This window comes from Apteryx mantelli, chromosome Z (assembly GCF_036417845.1).
Source record: "Apteryx mantelli isolate bAptMan1 chromosome Z, bAptMan1.hap1, whole genome shotgun sequence".
NCBI classification, from domain to species: domain Eukaryota; kingdom Metazoa; phylum Chordata; class Aves; order Apterygiformes; family Apterygidae; genus Apteryx; species Apteryx mantelli.
Window position 1 is genome coordinate 56,654,980 of NC_090020.1, and position 25,257 is coordinate 56,680,236.

The 25,257-nt window shown below is 36.8% G+C and overlaps 1 protein-coding gene across 1 annotated transcript in view; it reads right to left on the bottom strand.

Moving 5' to 3' along the window:
• Positions 1 to 25,257, bottom strand: part of VCAN (versican) — a 107,189-nt gene that overhangs the window by 36,450 nt on the left and 45,482 nt on the right. The window contains exon 6 of the mRNA XM_067315162.1: positions 20,300 to 23,509. Within this exon, the coding sequence (XP_067171263.1) occupies positions 20,300 to 23,509 (3,210 nt within the window). The remainder of the gene's footprint in view (positions 1 to 20,299; positions 23,510 to 25,257) is intronic.

Genomic DNA, 25,257 nt, shown 5'->3' on the forward strand with positions numbered 1-25,257 from the left:
ATGTTTTTCTACTGACACTATGTTAAAGGCTGCTCCAGTACTTGACTTTCCAGTGGAAGCATTTGTGTATATTAAAAACATTGATTATGTAATACTGTCGATTGCCATATGTGTGTTTAGTCCCAAAACCAGACCTGAGCTAGCTTATCCTATACTATTCAGCAGAGATAAGAAATGCACAAGATAAAAACCATTCTTAGAGCAAACACTGTGATTCCAACGTGCAGCAACTGCTTCTATGGATCTGTGGCACTAGCTAACCTTTACTAAAAATTGAGCTTAGACAAAAGAGTTTAAAACAAAATAGGATGTACAGAACATGGCTCTGCAGCTCCATTTATCCTCAATATAGCCTAATTCAATAACAAGTAACACTATCAAAACTCCATCAACTGCTTGGTTCTTTATTCTTGGACCCTAGGTCAGTAAACAAAGTTTAACTTCTAGAGGTGTTGCAATTTGGCATTCTAAATGATGAAGCAAGTAAGAAAAGTATCCTGGATACAAAAATGAACCATCGTCCAGACAGTAATACAAACAAAGCCCAGTTATTTTTCTCTGCTTAACACTCACTTCGAATTATTCACACACACCCATATACTGTAAACCTCTCATTTTTTTTCTAGGTAGTCAAACAGATAAAAAGGAGGGAGAAAGTTTTAAGTAGACAAGGTTTTAGTTGCAAAGCCCTCATGAATTCCTGTGACATTTATGATCCCAAATTCCACAGACACTTTTTAAGCACTCCTTCTCAGCATAAACATTACTGCAAACTCTCTGTTCTATATAATGTATGCTACCTTCCAAAAAAAAAGTTTTAACTGACTAAGAAAAAAAGCCAAATTTCAGGCTTTCATTGATACAAGGCGCAACCTACTGACTTGAAGCTGGAAGCTTTGTCCTGAAACCTTATTCCATAAATGTATCTTGCTTGTGAGTATATGTTTATGACTGTTTTGTCCAAAACAAATTTATGCTCAGCTGGTATAAACTGATGTAGCCAATGGAGCTCTGTCTGCATCTACCAGTAGAAAATCTGAACCAACATGGACGACCTCTCTCTTAGAGCATTGTCAGCAACAGTTGCTCCCCACCAAATACTTTCAGGTATTCTATCATACACACTAGATGACGGAGTACAATGTATAAATAAATTTTCCTCATTAAAAGTATTTACAATACGTAAAAAAATGAACATATGACAGGTAAAATATTTCATTAGTTTGAAGTAATTCTGATAAATATGAGCATCATTTAACCTGTAGGACTACTGAGCCCTCAAAGATAGAGTAATCAGGTGATCATTCTGGAAAAGAATGTATTAAATCATATTAAAATGATGCATAACCTTGTGAGAGGCTTGTGATTCTTCTGAGGTCTTTCTGTGTACACAAATTGATCGCAAATTGACTGGAAAAGGTCTTTACAACTCTATTGAAAATTAATGTTCTAATATCTCACCCTGTGTTTACAGTTAAACTTACGAAGTATTTACTGAGTCTTCAATTTGACAAACTTCCAGCTGAAGGGTAAATGGTGACTTCAGGTCTGTTTTACAAAGAACATGCAATAAGGATGCCCTGAATCTGAGGCTTTGATTTAATTATCAAACAGCCTCGGAAACATTAAGATCCATACCAGCTCTACAGAGAATAAATCATCTTCAGTGTTGTATATTTCCACTAAAATAATCAGAAACAGTAGTTTTGATGCTTTGTACAAGTCAGAGGTGCAGAACTAAGCTCAGTGTTCCCAGAGCAATGAAAAAAAGGTTGCTTTATATCTCATTTCTGCCTCAGCTATTCTCTATTGTCCCAATGCAGTCTGGTGTTTACTTCGTCTTGAATTATGACAGCTCTATTAGATAACTACAGAATTGAAATTCCTCCTCTCTCCCTGACATGGACTTGTTTAGAGTTGTTTTATTCAGTGCTTGTAGAGAAAGAATTTCACCCTGTTCCTTCCTCCAGTAGCTTTGAAATATTTACAGAGCCTGCATGCTGCCACAGGAAAAATACAGCTTCTGCAGCTGTTCATTTGAGTTTTCCCAGATCTACTTTACCTTTCAAATTTTGTTCATGCAGAAAAGCAAGAATTTAGCTATTTGTCCAAGATTTGCAATCTGACATGGAGACACACGTCTACAACTGAGCAATAAAGTCACTTTCAGAATCCACAAATTATAGCGAACAGCAATTCTGGTCTATATATTTAGGGGTCATATTTTCACAAAAATGGAAGCGCTAATCAACACAGGTTTGTACACTGTCTTTTCAAAACTGTGAATGCAAAAAATACAACGGAATTAGATACATGAATGAGCAAATGGCAAATTCGACTTGGTAGGAATACGCATAAATGACTTGGTATATAGACTAAATAGAATAAGCATTAATTATGACTTCCATGATTGTCTGCACAAAGTATATAGCATCCTTTTGCACACAACTATACATAAAATTTTTTGAAAACCTGGGTGGAACTGGATAGACTGTACTTTGTAGGAGAGTACCATGACTAACAAGTTCTGACCAGTGTACTATTTTTGTAGCACTGCACACCTGGGAATCCCTCAAATTACTAGCTCATGCTAAATCATTTATGGTAGGTAATAAATTTAATGAATAACATCTGTTCCAAATTCACCTAGAAGACATAGGCAAATTCTTACATATGCAAAGATCTCTATCAGACCTTGCTTTTACTTTGTTAGCTTTTTCAAGATCTTGCATGTCACAAAGATCCACATAAAAGAACCTGAGCTAAAGGTATGATATTCCAATATTAAACTTTCAGGAGTCTCTTTCACTAAATACTAAGCATTTCTGTTTTGTTTGCTTGTTTCAAGAGCAAAATAACCAGCTTTTAAGAAAAGAGTAATACACTGAATCCTGCTCAATTCTTCCTAATAAAAATTTCTCCTCTCTAGAGCTTCGATTATTCAGTGTTAGCAAGCCAAGTTGCCAATGTTCAGCATTATTAACTATGATAAATTCTCTAAAACCTAGAGATGGCCAATAATCTATCTAATAATACAGCTCATATAACCTTGTTCTCTAAGAATAAGCAAGACACGGGGATGAAAACCTGAATTCTATCATAAAATAAGAATTTAGGAGGGAAAAGTCTTATCTATTAAACTGGTTTGTTAGACCCTCAGGGCAGACACACAAACATCTGTAATAGTTTTAAACTGGCGAGGTAGAGCTGACATGCGTTGCCGATTTTTATGTTCATGTCCATTTCAGCTGAAGTGCCCTGTGCAGGGAAAGCCATACAGATATGAACTTTTTCATAGGAGGCAAAGTGAGGATTTTAAGGGAAAGGAATTTGGCTCTTAAGTATTTTTATAAATAGTTAACACACTACTGTGACAAACAAGCCAAAAAGGAGCACTTGTTAAAAGAGAGGATTTCTTACTATAATTTCTAGAAAAAGAAATTAAAAAGAAGTAGCTAAAAAGTTGTGAAAACAAGGGTTGGCAGTTCAGACTGCCAATCCAAACAAGTCCTAGAGCAGATTTATCAGTAAAGCCTTTCATTGAGGAAAGTGAAGAGGTATGCAGTGGATACAGAGATGGAATAGATAGGTGGATGAGTTGTATATGCAGCCTAGCGTTCCTTAATCCATTTAATATGCATAGAAGTTTTAATTTACCTTTCTAGAAAAGATTTTTAATATTTTACAAAGAACCCTGAAAGCCTTTTCTAAGATCATTTTCTGGGGGTCTGGCAGTAGAAAGCATTTTCTGTACCAAAAGCCTTCAGATAAGCAGCTGAAGAAGAATGAACAGAGAACTAAATGAAAAACAGATTCTGATGCTTTCTAAACTTTCAAAAGAATGAGTGATATCACAAGACTTACAGATTTAGCACACTTTTGCAAAGTCTTATTCATAATGGGACAGCTAACATCTAAGTTGAATTCCTGCAGATAACAGAATTCCACCTGTAGAATCCTGCAATTTGCCCAGTGTTTGTGAGAACAACTTGGCCACTTGTTTGTGAGAAATAATATTGTTCAGTCTTTTGTAAATGGACTGGAGGTCAGATAAACTCATGAATTACACTGAAAGATTCACAAAATGTTCCATGGATTTTGAATCAAGGTCTGTATTTTGAAGAGAAGGAGGAGAGGAGGAGAGGAGAGGAGAGGAGAGAATTTAAAAAGCACTATTTTGGACTGTTTGTGTCTTGAAAGTGTGAGTTTCATTCCACAGTGTGACACCGTCACAAACTGCATAATGTTACACTATCAAGAACACATTACCACATGACACATTAGCATGAAAAAACAAAATAGTTTGTATTATTCAAATTTCTTCCTGTGCATGATGACCAGAAAATTTTGATTTTGGCTTCAACAGAATTATATTAGGGTGAATTTAGTTCATAGTATGAATAAAATATCATTAAAATATTGCATGTGTATGGGTCTGTATCAAGTTTCTGTAAACTTGACATTCAGTGACTGTGAAAAGAGCTTATGTCACAGCTTAATTGCAACAAGAATCAAAAACACGTGGCTCAGAAGGAAAAGCAATAAACAAGTTAGTTTAAGGTAAAAAATGGGGAAAACCTGTTTTTTTCTTGTGTATGCTTGTTAACTACAGTCATGTTAAATGACTTCATTTGTTCCCCTCAGATATGTATTTTGCATTTATTTTTAGATGCATTGAGTGCCTATTCAGCACATATTTCACAATATCAGGATTGAATGCACTCCACTACACAAGGGCCATGCAGTGAAATGGCTTCTCCTCTGTTACATGATCCAGGGCATGAACCCTGATCTGTAGTGCCACTGCAGAAAAGAAGAGGGCTGCAGCCCCCTTTGCCCATCCCTCCACAAATGAAACTCCCTATTTCTTTTAAACATCCCTTCATGTACTTCATGTTTATATCCATGATTAATTTGGTTCAAAATCTTTAACAAGAATCTACCCTAGATCTCAGCCCACTGATATCTAACTGTCCCACATGCCTTTGTAGTTAAACTAACATAACCATAGATTGAAGAAAAAACATCTCACACGCATTATTTCAAAACAACCAACCTTCACCATCATTTCAGGACTGTACTTTCTTGTTCTTTACAATACTCGTGGTTGACTGATCATTCAGGACTCTAGCCCAGTGACTTTGGCTAAAAATTTCACATGAGGTGAAAATGGGAAATCACTAAAAACAAAATCACAGTCACACTGAGTGTCTGCACTCCTGATATGCATTTTGGTTCATGACTCCTCTGTGCTACAGTCGGTCTGTACAGTACCATGATCATCATCTGCTGTAAAAGACTCCACCTCACATACCATAAAACAGTTATACTCCACAGTAACAGCCTTAAATGTCACCTCCCATTGATCACATGCTCTGAGACCAAAGTCTGATGTGTATGAGACAAGGAGCATGGGACAAGTAAAACTGTAATAGCTCGCAGTTGGCACAACGGTTTAGTTCATCAGTTAGGCATGGAAGAACAGCTCATCAGCTTAAGTAAGCCATTACATTACAGCTCAAGCCAGATGTCTCAGACCTCATACCAGCTATTGATCAGGCCTTTTAATCTTTCTAAACCATTATTCTGAGAAAGGCAATGCAGGCCAAAATTTTAAAAGTATGCTCTGAAAAGCACGCTAACAACAAAGAGGACAGATGGATACAGATGCATAAATCAGTATATACTACATTTTGTATATTCACAGATTCAGAACAAACCTCTAGTCCAACCTGACATATAACATGGATCACAGTATTTCTCTGAGTGCAACACTATGCTGTGGATTGAAGCTACTTTGATCCAAATGGCAAATCAACAGAATAGTTTTCTAACCATGCACATTGTGTCTGACTAAGACTCTCTTCATCGTGTAAACTAAGGGCTTTAATCTGTTGTCTCAAAATCCCTGCATATTTGTCAGACCCTTCTGACAGGATCACAGATGTGAACTATCAAGAGCGAGCATACTATCAGCAGAATTAAATTCACTCAACAGGTGTCTCCACTTCATCTGAAAAATATTTAGGAGTCCTCAAACCAAAAAAGGTTCAAAATGAATTATTTAAACTGTATAAAAGTTCAGTGAACCATCATATCTAGACTCAGGATCTTGCATGAGAAAAGACTTAAGCAGCTTTATGTCACTTTTCAACTCTCCTGAACTTCAGCTGTGCCAGGGACAAGCTTGGCAGTGTGGACTAATTCAAGCAGTTTTATGACTACAGCTTGCTGAAACTCTTCCAGCTGAACAAAACTCTAACAATATTCCAGGGGAATATGTCAGCCTCAACTAATATTTTGTTTTAAAAGCATACTTAAGAAGTGAAGAAGCAATCTGACAAAATGACCCTCATAGAAAAAACTATTTCAAATTTTTTGTTTCAAAAAACTTTACATTTAGAATATTTTTTTCCATAAAAATGTCTAAACTACATTTAAATTGGAACAGAATGCTTCAGTTTATAGAACTAAAACATTCTGATAACATCTTTTGGGCCATTTTGTTTCATAGGGAAGGTTTTTTTTAATTGTTCTTTTCCTCTCAGTTCAAAAGAAATAAGATTTTGAAATACAGACATTTCCTGCTGAAGGAAAATTCCAAGTGTCAGCCTTCAGTACTTGCAATTCTTCTAACTTGTGCCATCTTGTAACATCATTAACCTACCTAAGCACCGTCAAAGTGCAACAGTGCTTCAGGCATACCCCATCCCCCCTGTTAGGAAAAGGTGGGAATAGTGCCACGGATCTGGTCTAAGGTGTTAAAGAAACATGGCTACTACTATACACACCAAGGTAAAAGATAACAAACAAATGTCCAGAAATAATTAAATTTTTGATTATTTTAATCTTTCTACCTCACATTAACATGACCACTATGTATGATGGGGGTCTAGTAAAATCCAGTTCTTGATTACTGTTCAGTCTAAATAAACAAAAGGTTTGATTTAGTTCATTTAAAAATATTCCCCAGCTGAATATATACTTCTAAAAGTTTTGTTAACTTTGGCTACCTTTAGAACATTTAAGGATGCAGTGCAAGTTTCAATAGCTTTTTCTTTAACCTTCTAAATTTAATCAAAATTCATGTTGTCTTCTCCCTCTGACAGTTGAAAGAGAAGAAGAGAAGTTTGCATTATTAAATCTCATCAGCAGTTGAAAGGAAAGGAAAGGAAAGGAAAGGAGAGGAAAGGAGAGGAGAGGAGAGGAGAGGAGAGGAGAGGAGAGGAGAGGAGAGGAGAGGAGAGGAGAGGAGAGGAGAGGAGAGGAGAGGAGAGGAGAGGAGAGGAGAGGAGAGGAAAGGAGATTGACCTTGCATAAAACACACAACTGCTCTAAATTTTTGGAAGACAATATTTGAAAAGCACAGCTGGCTGGGAAGAAGTTGAAAGTAGTTGAAAGTGGTTCAAGGTGGGTGGCCAGTCTTGCCAATTCAAACTCACTTAACCAGCATGCTTTACCATATTTGGGTGTCTGTATTACCATGCAGGATACAGCCCTGTTTAAAAGCTGAGTATCAGTGGTTGGAAAGTTCTTTAACTGCAGCCTTTTTACCACTGCATCATTCCCACAAGCTCCAGCTTGCCAGAATTGTTGGCTATGACCAGAAACACCTGTGTCAAGTGGATGTCACTTATGTGGACATCTGTTTTGTACAGGGCCCTGGCCTGCATGGTCATGTTCAAACTTCTCTGCCAAATTTTAAAGTAATAGACATGATGGTGCAAGAACCATATCAGAAATAAAGCAACCATTCTATTTTAAAAGAGCTTCCTGAAGCCTTCTGACCATCTCTGGGGTTTCCTCCAGCCTCATTGCTTCCTGCCTTCTCCCCCATGCACACCATGCCAGTGGTAGGCTTGTTAAGATAAAACAGATTGAGTAAAATTTCAAGTTGTTAAAAATGGCATTTCTACAGTGTCAAGTCTAAGCCCCAGCAAGTGCAGGATCTAGTTCGCTAGATAATAAGTGAATATTTGCCATAGTACATTCTAAGGACACTATTATCTTCCTATTTCCTTTCTAGTCAAAGATGTCATCAACAAAAGCTCTAACCAGCAGTGTTTCCTCCTCAGTAAACCCTACCATAGCAGCCCTGCCACAAGTAGCCTTCCAATGACAACATTTTACTTACTGCCCACGGAGAAGACAATTCGAAAACTCTGCAGGGATAAACCACCCAAAACCAAGCAACTGGTAAATATTAAATCCTTTTCTCCAGCTGAAACTCTAAACAAAGCAAAAAGTCAGACTGTGCAGTCACATGATATCTGGATTAGCTGGTTTGTCTGGATATATATAGAAAAGGCCAACTGCACAGGCCAATTCAGCAGGTCAGGTGACAGAAGTGCTGTCTGGGAATGAAAGCAACTGCTCACCAAAGCTACTTCAGCCTTGATATCATGTGTAGTCTTTCGTGGTTGAGGAGGAAACAGTGGGAAATCAACTGGCCTTGCCCGTTCCTAGCCCACTCTCACCACCATCTTTCCATTACATTTATGCCCAATGGCCTTCTGTGCTACACAAGGGAAGCCCCCAAACACCTCTATTACACAACTGGAACAAGGAGCAACAAACTCTGTCCTCACTAAAGTGGGAAGAGAGTGGCCCTACACAGCAGGCCTAAAAATGACTTGTTGACACAGAAAGTTGGTGCACATGTCAAAATACTACAGAGGTACAGACAATGTTGAAGCAGATGTTGTCCACCATTAGACTGTTGCTGCAGTTGCTCAGACATGAAACGTCCCACAATGAACATTTATTCCCTTGTCCCTTTCCCTGGTAACTGTCACGAAAGAAACCTATTTTGGCTTTAGGAACAAACTTATGATAGACTTATTAATGCTTTTGTGGTAGTTCTAAAAAAATTTAGATTGACATCATACTAGTGTAGTATTAATAAAGATTGTTTTACTTAGTAGGCATGAGCTAAATGTTACTTTCTTAAACAACGTCATTTGTCTCAAAGGGGAAATTTTATGTGGCAAAAATAAAACCAGAAAATATTCTCATGTTCCAATCCTAAGACAGAGAGATAGACAGTTTGTGCTTATATATGGTAATACATTTATGTGACTATATGGCAGATTTATTTCCATATACTGTTCAAGAGAAAGAGACAGAGACAGAGGAAGAAATGAATTTTTCAGGAGGATCCTCTCTATGCAAACTGGCTTTGTTCTGAATAATTCCATTCAGACAACTGAAGTTATTCTGATTATTCCACCTGATCTAGTCCACAATGCTCTTTTTACTGAAATCTGCAGTAGTTTATGTATATATGCTGTCACTTATCACAAAGCTATTCTGATATTTTATCCACCACAATTTTACAAGTGTCTTTATAGTACCTCATAAGCACACTTTTAATTTAACTTCTGCACAAGCCCACCGGTTGTTCAGCCAGCACTCAAAATCACAGTTGATCAAATGCACTAATTTGGCTGCAGTCCCTGTTGTCCCTTTTGTGGAGATATTTAGAGCTATTAATCATGTGACAACATACATTTATTCTGTCACAGCAAGTCTATTTTTAGCCTTTAGTTTTCTTCACTGAAATATGACCAAAATTTTGCAGAAATAGCCCAATACGTGGCAAATAAACCTTGGCCTTGTGCAAAATGACTAGAGTTACTACAATTATCTTCATAACATCTTAAATGAAAATATATGTTTTAGAATATATACAATTAGAGTGATTATACACACATATATTGACATAAATGGCATGTGGATTTTTGCAAGTAGGTCTGGATGTAAATTTTATTCAGAAAGACATAATGGATTCTATAATTGCAGTCTTAGTGGAGTACTCTTGGAATCATCTCTTGACTTGTGGAAAAAAAAGCTTTAAAAAAAAATTGATCCATTTGAAATTTAGCCATTGGGGTTAATAAACAGGGTTGCTTTGGAAAGTCCAACGCAGTTGAGAGACAAACCTCATTCTCAGTTATACCAACGTAAGGCTGTAAAAACGCCACTGTTGCAGGTGGGGTGACATCAGTATAAATCCCCCTTTCAGATGCAACCTTAAAATAAGGAGTGCATTGTCATGCACTTGAAAGCATTTCAAAAATTAAATACTAAACAATAAATTGATAAATAATTTCTTCCCATACTCCCGGATCAAGCCTTGGGGAGCCTTTGATCCTCACAATTTTCTCAACTCTGCACAGTGACATGTGCACAGCAGCTGAAATAGAAAGAAGAGCATAGCAGAAAAGGAAGCCTGATGGAGCAGAAGTACTCCAGAATAAGCTTATCAATGGAGAAGACTTATGTGAGCACAAGCTACTATATACCTGTAAAGATTTAACCATTTTATTATTTGGAGCTGGAAAAGAACATATAACCCATACAAAGAATGAGTTGTTTCTAACCATATATACAAATACATATATTTTTTTAAAAAAAAGAAACTGTTTCATTTTTCTTTTAAAAATATATTTTTTTCCATTTCCAGTTTTTTTTCTTGGAAAAAAGTAACATTGTTTTGGAAAAAATATTAATTTGTTTTTAGAAACATTTGTTTTTCAAAAAAAGCCATTTTTGCTGGAAAATACTTGAGAGCAAAAGTTTTCAACCAACTATAGCTAAAAATAGTTGTGTAGCTGTGGTAAGCCTGGTGCAGTACTAAAAAATGGGGGAGAATGAAAAAGACAGACTTTTGACTATACCCTGTTAGCATAAAGTCCATGCCATACTAACATGGCTATATGGCTTCTGATTCAGAATTAGATCACATCTGATAGGTTCTGAATGTGGCCAGAATAAGCTGCAAAAACCCATGTACCCATGAAGCCAAACAATTCCAATAAACCAAGAACAAATAAATGCTTGAGTGATATTTGGAGATGTAGAAATATTTCATTTTCATTGATTTTCATAATGTTCTTAGTTCATGTTATGTATAAACAGCTAGTTTTTCAGGGTAAAGAATATATCTGATACCCCTGGGTTATCTGATAATCCTGATAACTTAACACTCAGGCTTGTGCTAAACTGCTATCCATTATGTGCACTGCAGTGCTCAGCAGTGCTTCTAACTTGGGAATGCTGGACTCCCACATCCAGCACCAACATACAACAAAAACAAACATCATCATCTTTGGCCACTATTAAGTCATTTTCAAACTATGATAAATTTGCCATTATTGTCCTTCTGACCCAAGCTGTGAAATCAACTAACATTAATTGTTGTGCAGGTGATTAGTCAAAGAAATTCCGTGAGAACTTATGCTAACTTCACCTCCTGCAAGCACAAAAAGGAGTACCTGCACTAAGGCAAAATTTCACTCACCGTTACAACTCCATTAGCACTATCTAGTTTCACCAGAGGATTTACCTTGTGCTGTTTATTCTAAAGACTTTTCCAAAAGACTGTACAATTTTGCTCATAACATTTAATATTCAGCTAAAAACAACTCTGGCAACTCACTATGAAACTGAGTAGCAAATGCATGAGTTACCCAAGGATCATTTCACTCACCACTTCTCAGAAAGGAAAAATTAGTTTTAGAGAAAATCCTACAATAAAAACTTATAAAAGAAGGATGCTGGTCTGTGTGTGTGTGTGTGTATACATACATACATACATACATACACACATACACACACACACATATAATATATACATAAACATATATATATATATGCATATTCTTTGATGTTATTTTGACATAGTAATTACATCAAATATGTGAAAATTCCTTTGCTAATGCCAAAAAGCTCCTGTTGAATCTATGGAACTCTTGCTTGACTAGGGACTACATGAAAAATCCAAGATTTTAGTTAAAAAAATAAAAATTAATGCTTCTCATGCACTCTGTAATCTAATGCTGGGTTAAAAAAAAGAGTAATGAAGTGCAGCAGAGGCAATACGAAAGCAGGAATGGACTACTGGAAGATGAAATTGTTCCTGATCAGGAGCAAACTTCCAATCACATTTTTCCTCCTCAGGAATTTCAGCTCTAACCATTAATGAAGAGAAATTTCTATATGATTTTTGAAATTGAATTTTCCTCATTTAAGCAAGTGTAATAATACAGGACTGGTCAGACAAGTCCTAGTATGATTCACTGAACTTTTTTTTTTTAAATGTGAATTATTCAGCAGCACAAGATAGATAACTTTGGCTCCATTTTCCCAAAGGCTACAGGAAATATGTTGCAGACACTCTGAACACATCCTGACTTGTGCCAGGAAATAATTCACAAGTATCTTCAAAGACAGTTACAGGTATTATGTATGCTATTGATCAAATTTATCATCTACACTCTGCCAAAAAGAGGGAGATGGAAGAAGACTAGCCGTATTCCCTGCATTAGCAGGAAGGAATTCAATCATTTCAAAGATTCAGAGAGATCTAAAATGTGCAAAAAATAACCGAACAAAAAAATCCTACTGAAAAATGATAGCCTGAAAAACTGCATATTCAAAAAGAAGGAACAGCCAACAAGCATTTTTAAAGTGCTATTATCAGAATAATTATCAAGTGGCCCTTCTTAAGAGAGTGACTTTCTACTATGAGTTTTAGTCTGAGAGTCACTTACAAGAACATCTTTGTTTACATTTCCGGGACCACATCTGGTATTTATCCAGAGTTTGGCTGTATCCAGGGATACACGTAAAGTAAAGTAAAATGATAACATTTTCTGAAAGTGGCAAAAAAGCTGGTATTTCCAGCGTACGTATTAGGATTTTTTACAAAATCGATACATTCAGAAAACTCTGGTACAGACAACCACCTTCCTTAAAAATTTTAATACATATTCTGGATGTAGTCTCTATGTAAAAGACATTTCATCTTTTCTGCAGTACAATTTCTGAAGACTTTCTACATGTGCAGACAAAACTTGTAAAAGGATTCCTCTTCCTTTACAATAGATGCATGAAAACTATATTGTGCCTCTGAATAAAATTCTTTCATTTCTCTCATGAGCAAAGAAAGAGTTATAAGAAAGCTAGAAATGTGTAATCCCTGTGTCTATATCTGGGATGTTTCCTTGGGAACAATGCAAAAACAGCAGGGAATGTGTAGGCATCCTCTGAACAGTATTTAATGTGAGGGCACTGTTCCTTGTATCTATGGGAGTCTATAAAGGAATGTGAAAAAAGAAATTATTGTTCTATAATAAGTCTTCAGGAAGAGCCAGCAATAGTGGCCTACAGACTACTTATTAATTCACAGACTTAGTTTTGCTTCCTTGTGAAACTTTTTAAGTATCAAATTTCAGTTCTGTTGGGTATGGGGTTGGGTTTTTTTCTTTTCCTTTTTTTGAAAAAGCAGCAATGTACAAAAAGCTTGAATTTATTACAGTTATTTGTTTATTAGTGCTTTCTGTCATACAGGACCCTCCTGCAGCTGAATTTTAAATCTAATTTATATGTGATGGTGTCCAGTTTATTTTAAAAAGCCCTTCACATTGCTAATACAACATGAATATTCTAATTTTGAAAAATTCCAGTCAGATTAATTAAGCAACAGGTCTATCAATTAGGATTAAATATGTTCATTTAATTCCCTACAACACAAATCTGTTCTGAAGAAAAGAATACCCTAATTTATAAAGTAAACAGAGGTGGTAAGGGTTATGAAGATATTCTGACACCTATCATCCCCAAAACTATTCTGCTCTCAATCAGCTCATTGGAATTATTATGCTGTAATTACACTGGGGAACATGATATCAGAATCTGGCCACAGTACTTAGCATTTAACACTTGAGTTAGTCTAAACAAAATGAGAAGTTGGCTCAATGTATGCCAGGTTTTAGAAATAGTATGGAGAGTTTGGTCATTCAGGATATGAAAATTACTTGAATAGCTATCTGACATTAACAAACCTCTTTCATTTGGAAATGTGTTTCAAAACCATTAGGTGTTTTCCTTTCTTAGCTGAACACAAAAGCACAGTTCTAGAAACAAAACATGACTAGAAAGGACCACATTAATATTTCAGACCTTGAAATAAGACCATGCCCATTGACTACAGTGTGTTCACGGAAGCAGGGAATGTATCCTTTCTCCAGGACTGATGAGAGCCAGCAGCTGCCATAATATCAGCTAGAGCATTACAGTTAATAAGGATACAGGCCCAACCCTCAGTTAAAGCAGTAGGAGATTCTGGATTTAAGAAGCCGGGAGGTTGGTTCAGGCTACACTGAGCCACTTTTGCTATTGCTCCAACATCCCACCAGAAATGAGTTCAAGTCAGTCTACTAGCACAATACCAATAAAACTGTGGCCACAGAATACCACAGCAGAATGTATGCAAGTCAAGATGTACTTGCAAATTAAATGGTGCGCTCTTTACCACAGTGTTTAGGTAAATTTGGAACTTGCTTTCTCTTAGATGCATGACAGTGATCACAAGAAATAAGCACTTGCTACTGATGCTAAACAACTTGTACAGACAGGGAAATCCTATTCATACACATCCATTTGGACATGTAATCAGACACTGCATAATACAGTAGAATGAAATGAACTCAAGAAAGCAACTTTTCTTTACCATAAACTTAGATTTGAAATAGGTCTTAAGAATAAATAATAGCTTTTAGTAACATACACTTATCATTTGTGGAAAGACAAACAGTGATTCCAGCACATAAATGAAGAAGTCTCCTCACCTCCTAACACAATAATTAATACACATAATTTTTGAAAAGTACAACAAAAATCGCACATACCACACGTGTGTATACCACAAAGAACAGTGTCCAGATAGATTTGCCGGTGGGCATAAACAGAATAACTTAAAAGAGAACAATGTGGGTACAGGCACAGACAGGTACAAATGTACATGCTCCACTCTTTTAAGCTGGCTCTGGTGCAAGTGAAGTGCTGCCTGAAAACTGTGTTGCTAGGCATATTACTCCTATCCCTGCACATGGTAATCTAGTCAGGGCATCGCACCATCCCGATACCCACAGCTCCAGGAACAGAGCCAGCTTCTCTTCTCCCGACCCAGAGTATTTCCGCTCTTCCAGGCACACATTCCCCCCAAAGCTAGCAAAATGAAGGGGACATGATTATTCGCTGCAACTCAACAGAGAAATAAGAGTATGGAGGGACAAATGTCAGAGAGAAAAAGCATTATTCAAGCTAAAGACAATGCTGACAAGAACAAATGTGTACAAACTGGCCAAGGAATGATTTAGGCTAGATATCAGAATCAGACTTCTAACAGAGTCATGACATTCTGGGACAACCTTCCAATAGGAGCACTGAGGACAAGAGGACTAAATGAACTTTGAGACAAGGTCTAAGAGGGACCTGAAAAGACTATTCTTCCTTTTTTTTTTTTTTTTAAGTTTATAACTATGAGTCATTAGCAATCTGTATTCTACAGTATTCATTTTCATTCAAATTTCACATACTCTCTTGCATTTCTAAGACAGAAACATGCACATCAGAGAATTGCATGTTGAAACACAAAGGTTTATAACCTCTTTCCATAAAATTCCACATCTACAAAGCACAAGCTCCTGCAATTTCATTCTGTTCAAAGCTGGAGGGGACAAGAAGCCAGACAGAGCCGGTGTGCGTCCCAGGGTCCAATAAGCACTTTGAAACATATTCACTAAGTAAAGACTTTTAAATGTCTCCAAAAAATGCAGGTGTGCAAATTACTCCTGATACAGACAGGATTATGTTTCCAGTATCCCTTCAACCACTGTTGAAGTACACCCCCACAAGCATTTTTCAGCTCATAAAAGGTTTACGAGCTGAAAAGTTCCTTCAGGTTTTTTTTTCAGCTGCTAATCCATTACCTTCCAGCAACAGCATCAGAGCTCGCCACTACAATACACAGGAGCTATTAGAACATAAAAGAGCACAAAGTGGTAAGTTTTACCTCTTTGCGAGGAAAGACAGAACTCCTGTGTCCTGTTTGATGCAATGGAAAACCACTAATATGGTAACACATCACAGTGCAGGGCTATTTAGCTTTCTCATTTTGACAACATTGTCAGGAGCCAAAGAGAGTAACATGTTTTTCCACATAAGTGAATGAAGTCTCAAGCACTTTCCATTATGAAACATGTGCATGTTCCTTTTTATAACAAAAAAGGGATGTTTCCCCACGCACAAATATATTTTCTTCATTAATCTGAACACCTGTTCTAGATCTGTTCATGTACCATAAACTGTCAGAAATGACACGCTTTATATTCCTCTTAATTTGTGCACCTGCCTCACATTTGCTCACATGGCAGGATATGGACTGTTTGTACCATACATTTTCTCACAGAAAACTGCTGTATTCTTATACAAATAAGCAGCTTAATCCATTCAACTATATGTTCTTTCTTACAAGCATTTGAGTGTATTTGCCAAAATGTAAGATAACGAGCATGATCTACAGCCAGGTCCCTAATTACTTCTGTTTCCATGAGTAAAATTTTATACCTAAAAGTAAATGAAACTTCATTTATGAAAATTTTAATTGATTGCAGGCAAACATATGAGAAGCTTAGGAGTATAACAATTTAACTCTTGAATGGCATAAGAAAAGAGGTCCTTTAGGAGAAAGTCTTTCTGGATGCCTGCTCAAATAAATACTGTATTTAAAAAAACAAATATATTTAACATCAACTGTGAGGTAAATATTACATTATTTAGGACTAATCTGGGGGGTCTAGACAGCCTAAGATTCTTGCCAGTATATGTAATTGAATTTAACCCTGTCAACATTCAACATCTTTCAAGTGTGGCTTGCATCTAAAATAATAATAAAGAATAATATCCCCTGCATTCCATACATCCAAAACACATTCCATACATCCATAACACATTCTATCTAAAGACTTCAAAGCACTTCAACAAAGTCAGTGCCAGTTTAGTGAGGGTTTGAGAAGGGGAAGAAAGGTGCAAGAAATGCTTCCCAATTTTACTTCTCTCAGATCCTGGCCACAGGTAGAGTTACCAGACTTGGAATAGCAAAGGGCTATACTCTTCTTCACTTTGCTTCACCAGGACTTAAGACATCCCACAGATCGCAGAGAGCGCCATATGCTACGTGTGACACACATTGCCCTGCTCGCTGAGAACTTCTAAAACTGTCTGCTTCTCTCAAAACTCCTCAGTTTGGCATGACCCCTGTTTTCCACATGGAGTATAAAGTATTGCTCATAACTAACAATGCCTAATAGCACCCCTATGGAGCACTTAAATATTATTATGCCTACTCTACAGATGGCAAATGGAGCTGCAGAGAGTAATATTCAGTTGTGTTAGCATAATAGTAAGTTTTCACTGTAATTAAGTGATATGGCTGATAGGAAACAAAATATGATGCTGTATTTCCGTTGAGTTCTGCTTTAATAATAAACTGTTGCTTCTAGCATAAACTGAATAACAAGGAGGGGAAGAAAGATTTAAAAAAAAAACCCTCACAAATATTTCCAACACTACTGCATACACAAGAAGGAAATTATATTAATTTATATACAACAACTTTTATATAGCAAATTTCTCCTTATTAATTTCTATTCACAACAGCTATTATTTGAAGGGCATGTTATGCAAGTTGTCGTATTTTAGCACGCATTTTTGAACTCTTGGCTTCAAAATCATCAAGGCCTTTGCTTATATTCTTCACTGATTATAATATTTAAGAATGCTAAGCTATATTGCCTTGAAAATATGCCAAGGCAAAGGAGGAAAAACTCTTGTTTTATCAGAGAGCTGTAATGACAAAAACTATTTCTTGTTCCCATTTAGCTGAGAACTAAAAGTCAAAGCTACAGTTTATGTAATTCCTGGATGACTGTGAATCAATTTCCAAACCAAGAATGATAAAGTAAGAAGTTGAACTACGTCCTAGTGAAGGGCATATGTTAGTAATATTTGCCAAATCCATTCCTCTCCACCATCTCCTATTATACACTTTCTTCAGCACAAAGAGAAGCTTTATGTACTGAGGAACAATGAAGTGAAAATGTGTTTGACAGGATTTTTCAGATGCAGTCTTTCATTTCTCCAGAAAGAACAGAAAAGAAAACAATAATCCGAATCCTCAGACAGAATAAATCTTTGGCAGCTCTAACCTAACTTGTGGTAAGTAGGTGTAGGGTGGCTTTTCTCTGTGTGTAGCTAAAATTGGAGGAACTTACACTGTCAGATTCTGAAAACAGAGTAATAAAGAAAATTCCTTTGTGACCTTGCACTAAATACATGACAAAGCTCCTTTTGTTTTAGGAGAGGAGATACACTGCCATTTAGGGAATTTCATAATATTTCAAGAAAAATAAATCTTTTTTTTTAAATATGTGATAGAATAAATCACTCCTAAAGGCAGAATTTGAAGACTGTATAGCTTTAACTCTGCATATAAACATCCACAAACGAATGCATTCACTTGCAAATATGCACGCACAGCTTTACAAAGTTGTGAAGACACAGAAGGTAAACCTTGAAGAAAGTCTATTGTCCGGACTAGATCACCCAAGTGAGAGCAAGAATAGCTATGGAGGCGGCTATGCATTGATCATAGTCCAGTTTGGATTAACAATTCACAGAATCACAATATCCCCACTGTTCTGAGGAAAATGTAAAATAAGACTCTCCTTGATATATATGCTGAGAAATCTTGAAATATATACTTTGTACACTATTGGAAGAAAATATAAAGTTTCCACATACTCCCAAACCACATGACTTCCTCCTATCTACCTGGAACATATAACTGCTCAATGCAATCTAGTTTCCTGTGTGCAGTAAACTGTGGCATAACCTAACAATGTAACAGAGGAAACTAGTTCACTACTGTACAATTCAACTACTAATTATTAAGTTCAGTTAACCAAATTTCCGCAGCTACAAAAGTATTCAATAGGTAGCTTAACTCTAGTCTTCAGAAACTACCTTCTGTTCTGACTTACCAGACTGTTCCACTTAATTGTGACTTCCCATACCCTAGCTATATATATAATTTCAGCCAAAATAACGATAAAGTATCCCAGAAACAAAAGCGTTTAAATGCAAAAATAACAGAACTATTATTTTCTGAAATAGAAGGTTAAACCACCACTGATATAACTTGTGCAATTATACATCTTGTAAATATAAAGTAGCATAATAAGCATAAAGTAAATAAAGATACAAAATCTACTGCATGAAAGGTTCAATAATGATGCAGCAGATCTCAGGGGACCTACTGTTGCCTTTTGATTTTTGAAAATAACTCTGCTAAGCACAATGCAACTCCTGACAAAATCAGTCAAAAGACTTGCATAAATTATGATATCTGTATAAGTTCTTCAGAGATATGGAAGTTATGGTCAAGAATCAATGAGAAAACACCTTGTTCTATAAGCATTCAAAATCAGCATATACAGTTATGATATATAAGATGCATAAAATGTATTTTTATTGTGTTCTTTCCAAAAAGAAAATAATAATTATAGAAAAATTAAACAGAGTGCAATATTAAAATAACTATTTTGAGCTTTATCACTTTTGTCAGTTTTCTTATCACGTCTTAAAAATAAGGTTTTATCAAGAGATCTTAAATAATGGTCAGCTGACAGGCTTCTTTAATTTGAAATTGTATGGCCTCCAGCTATTATATTACGGAAACATATTCATCATAAAACTCAACAGTTCACTCTGTTCTGGATACCCATGGAATTGAAGCTGCGTACACATATACAGTGCCATCAGCTAAAAAATATGATGAAACTGTACAAATTATGTCAATTTGTATCACAGATGCTATAAAACAGTCAGAAAAATATTATGATATGCTACAAAAACCTGCAAAAATCCTTCCCCCAAGCCACAGAAGATACACCTGTGGTCATAACAAAATGTCTTAATCTTTTTTAGCTGACTACACTGTAAATGGCATTGTTAATAGCTACAGACTAATGGAATGTTAAAATAATCTAGTGCTTCATTTAAGACCAGTAATGCATGAAATGGAAGCCGTGAAATTAAAATGCTTGTTTCACAGATAGCTGAAGTTAAATCAGTGACTTGACAACATCATATAAGAAAACAGGAATACAACCATGATGACTCTTAATAGGAAATACAGCAGTGTTTCATCTTCATTCTTGCATAAAAAAGGAATCTGGCCCAAAACCACATATATTACACATTTCTAAGGTTTTTTTTAATGGATAAAAACAACAGACCTACCAAAATTTAGTAAGTTGCTATCTAGATAAAATTTGGTACTTTGCATGCTTCAGTGATCCAAGAAACACCTCCAGTATATTCTAAAATACACCAGTTTGTTATAATAATTGTCCATTGTGCTGGACTGTAGGTCTAAAAGGCAAAATCTTACCTGTATCATTGCCTGTGATTTGAATAACATACAATCTTATGTCAGTTCCACTATCAGGGGATGAAGTAGAAGGAGAGACCTCTTGAGGCTGTAAAGCCTCTGTGGCCTCCTTCACTTTGGGTGGCACAGTAGGTCGTGCAACTGCAGTAGCAGTTGATGATGTGAAATATTCATTATCAATTTCTGGTTCTGACATCTTTCCTGTCAGATCATCATCAGTAGTGGCTTTACTGGGAGAAATAGATTCATCAATTATGATGATGTCACTACTTGTTACTGCCTCGTCATCCTCAAGAATGATACGTGGTGACTTTGGGGTAACAAAAGGTTTGGATGCTGAAGTAGGCTGAATATTGTGTACAGCACTAATGGAAAATGCAGTTACATCACTGAGGATTGTCTTTTCTGTTGTACTTGCTGAAACTGTAACTGGTTTGATTTCTTCAGGTTCTTCTGATACTCCCGAGCCTTCCAGAGTTTGGCTTGGAGAAATTCCCAATGTCAGAAGAGTAACATTTTCTGCAGTAGACTGACCTGTCGGTACTGTATGAGGGGGCAACACAGATTCCCAACTCACTACACTGCTGTCCTCTTCTCTGACAGGGGTTCCTCTTCTTTCATCTGCTTTTGCTTGGGTACCTGCTGTTACAGACATTGCTTCAGTGATCTTTTCTTCTTGATCAGTAGCAGTTGCAGCTTTGGAAGTCACTGTGAGGTGCCCGGTCCCAGTGCTAGCTTCAACAGGTCCTAGAACTCTTCCATAATCTGTCAGCTTTACTGCAGGCACTGATACTTCTGTTGCTGGATATATCTCATCATAGGCTGAACCTGTCTCATCCTGTTTCTCTTGAACAGTTGATTGAGATGATTCAGATTCTGATGTTGTCTTTTGTTCATGTATTTGGACAGATGTCACAGGTAAGGTAGAATCTGTGGAGGTATCTGGTTCCATATCTTGACCTTTCGTGGAGAGTTTCTCTAGAAATACTTCGCTATCTTTTGCAGTTGTTTCTGTTGCTTCTGTATGAATGACACCATCAAAAGTGGTCTGATCAATAATTTGCATATCTCTAGTGATCCCACTTTCTACAGTAACTGGAACTACAGAAGTATCATGTTCTTTCTGGGCAACTGTAGTACCTATCTTTGTTACACCTGTAAATACAGATTCCTTTGTCCCTACAAAGCCAACTGAAGGTGTTCCTTCTATGTCTTGAAGAGTCGCCAATGATTCCTCCTCCGTTACTGTTGCAATGCTTGTCTGGTCTTCCTCTGTCACTGTGTATTTTGAAACCTCCATCTCAGTAGTAGAGATGTCTTCATCAGCAGGTGTTGCTACTGATTTCTCAGTAGCCTCTCTTTGTTCAACTTCTGGAGTAGGAATGGACATTCTCAAAATATACCCTGATGTTTCATACCCTTCATGTTCAGTGACCTCCATGACTGTGGGCATAGCAGTTGCTAATTCAGTATCACTTGAGGACCTAAAAGGCTTTATTGTTGCACTGCCTTCATCCACTGATATTTTGGATACTGTGATCAGTTCCAAATCTGAAGAGCTGCTTGTGGGGAAGACTCTTGTAATATCTTTACTCTGATCAAAATCAGCTGATACAGCTTCTTCATCACCTTTTGTTTCCATTGGCTTAATACTTATCTTAATTTCATCTGTTATTTCTGAACCTGTTGCTCCTGGACTCCTTGTACGTTCCGTAATTTGCCCTGGAGAAGATATAGGCTCCATTCCAGATACACCATCTTCTGTATCTAACTCATTTATTCTCTTAATATGAGATGACTCTTTTGTTATATACTCTTGATCCTTTTCTGTCAGTAGCCATACACTGGAAACTGGAGGAGTGGGTGTGAACTTCTCGCTTGCAAAATGTCCCTCAGATTCTGCTGTAACAGAAGCAGGAAGGACTGTTGTGACATAAGGGATTGTAACTTCTATTGTTCGCACTTCTGGCTCTTTTGTTTTTTCCTGTTCCTCTGAAACGGCTGATCCTTCTGTTTGTTGAGATGAGTGGATGATGGATGTGACACCCTCTCCAAAGCTTTGTGGGGAAGCAGTACTTCCCGGGAGAGTGATAGCCTCAGATCCTGTCTGATTAACAGCTGATAAAGAAAAAGATACAGGTATTCCAGATGACATAGTAGGCTGCACATCTTTCAAGTCCTCTCTGCTTCCTTCAGCTGATGCTTCATTATCATCAAACAGAGTTGCGGAGGAACTAAATTTAACCGAGGGAGTTGACTCATCTGCTGTAGAAAATTGTCCGGTGGTTACCACATGCTCATCTGAGAACGTTTCTGATACAGCAGGAACATCTGATTCTGGGATGCTACTAGTAACCATGCCAGAAATTCTATCAGGCATATCAGTGTACATGCTTTTACTGCCCTCCCCCTCTGCAGTAAGATCATACTGATCAGTGAACAAAGCTTTGGGGATTACAACAGTTGTAAGTTTCTTGTCAGATTTTGCTTCCATTGATTTTTTTGTGGGTTCTTTTGTTGACTGGGTACCAAGATAGTTTTTCTCTTTTGTTAGTGAAACTGAAGTCCCTGTCCTGGGAAACCCTCTCCGTGAAGTTGGTACCAAGCTGTCTGTAGGTGTCATCATAGGACCCACTTCTATTTGTTCAGTCTGATCATCAGCATCATGCTTTTTTGAATCTCCTGTTTCAATATCTTCCCATGAACCAGCAGAACTCTTAGCTACAGTTGTGCTATCCTGAAAAATGACAGAGGTCAAGAAAGCGTCCTTAATGCTTTCAGACCTACCTTGTTCCTCAGGCAATTCTGCTTCAGAGTAAGTGTGCTCCAGTTCCAGAGCTGCAGATGTGCTCTCTGTTAAGCTAGGTGAAACATCATATTGAGTCCTTCCCAGTGTATCATAAGTGCTTATTTCACCATCTGTGACAGTCTGAGGTAGAACAGTGCTTAACTTAATGTTCTCAATAAGCACCTCCACTTCCCTTTCTTTCTCAGCCAGGCCAGTAGTTATTTCTGTATCTTCTTCAATCTCTAGGGTTGTTTTCCCCAAATCAGGGACCCTTGTTTTGGTGACAGCCACTTCAGTAACTGAAGCCTCAAAACCAGGAGGTTTAAGAGTAACTTTAGCAGATGACGGTTTCACACTGTCTGATGCAGTTTTCAGAGATGTACCCAGCTTAACAGTTGTAGACTCTGGTATGACTTTTTTACCTTAAAAAAAGAAGAAACAAACATGTTAAGGAATCATTTAGTAAGAGCACAAACAAATGTTATTTTAATTCAGTCTGAATGTTCCTAACAAAAACTAAACGCTACACTGAGAAAAAGCACAAAGGTCAAAAGCTTTAGACAGCTGTTTAGAAGACAGCAGAGTTTTGAATGACATTATAAAATACCACATTACAGTGCTGCAAAACATCAAACTTAGATGATTTTCAATTAGAGATAAAATGAGAACAGTAGCAGTATTCTTCATATTTATTATTTACATAATTACCCCTAGAAGTCCTAATACTATACATGTACCCATCAGATAGCTAAATACTGATCAGAGAATAAAAACATTTATTTCATGATGTCATGAATGAGCAGTACTGCAAATCTGTGTTTTTCTCCAACTCAAATGTATAGAGGGAGTGAAATACTAGTTTAGTTTATTTTCAGCACATAATTACAAATTGCAAAAAGGAGCACTCACAGGAGTGAGAGCATGCTTCAGCAACAGACACAAACATGCCATGAGAAAACACTGTATTACAGTGCCACAAGACTTGCTGCCATATATTTAAATTGCATTCAGAGAAATTTAGATTATGGGGAAATGTGGGAACAGTAAGCCCTAAGATCACAAACTTAGTACTATAATGATGTTGATCTTGGGAAAACACTTCAAAGGTATACATTTGAACCTCCTTCACCCACAAAAGTTTTTCTGTGGGAAGGTTGCACATGAAAAGACAATATTGAACACTGTAAACAAGGGGGTTACTAAGTAACTATCCTTGATCAACAAGAGATGCGAAGTAAAGCCTTTTCAGTATATCTAACTGCTATGGTCTAATGAACCTTGCTCCTTGCCCACTCTTTCTGCCAAAGATTTCCACCCTATATGGGAAGAAAATGTGTGCCAACAGCCATTCCACTGCAAAAGTCTGGTATCTGACTTCGAGTCAGTGATAAAGGTGAGTATGTGCTAAGAAACCAAGATCTACTCAGAAAAAGCCCAGAGTGAAAACACCTTCTCTCCCGCCAATTCTTCTACCTGGTCAGTAACCTGCAGAAGGGCAATAGGAACAGATAGGTGGAAGATGCTAACATCTTAAACCAGTGCTCTTAGTTGCTAAGTAACCGAGAGTCAAAAGCCTTATACAAAAATAAGTCAGGAGCAAAATATGGTCCTTTAAATCATACTAAGCATATGAAGAATACATTAAACAGGTTTTTAATCATCAGGACTAACTGCTCACCACACCAATACAACTGCATGTAGAGCTTATTTCAGAAGAAAATATTGCTAAACATCTAATTGGGCAAAGAAAACTATTTCTCAAACATGCAAGAAATGCAACAGTTAGTTACAATATTTTATGAGACAACCCCGAAGCCAAAAGCTCAGTATTATTGCCATGAGTTAATAAAAGAGATCAGAAAAACTCCATTCAGTGTAAAGTATGAATAACGGTCCAGAGAAAAAGTGAGTTCTGAAATTAGATCTTTACTGCCTGACATACAGGCATGAAGATGTTCTAGATGATGAAGCATTCTTTTATTGACTGGGGATTTAAGGAACACAGGGAAAATTTGAGTATGTAATAGTATGATCAAAGAAAAGGAAGAAAACAAGGGAAAATTTTAGAAAGACTTAACTGTAGCCCTATATTTGTGTAATGACATTTTATACTCAAGCATACCCAGCATGTATGCACAAATCAGTTATTTTCACACATCCTTGTCTAATT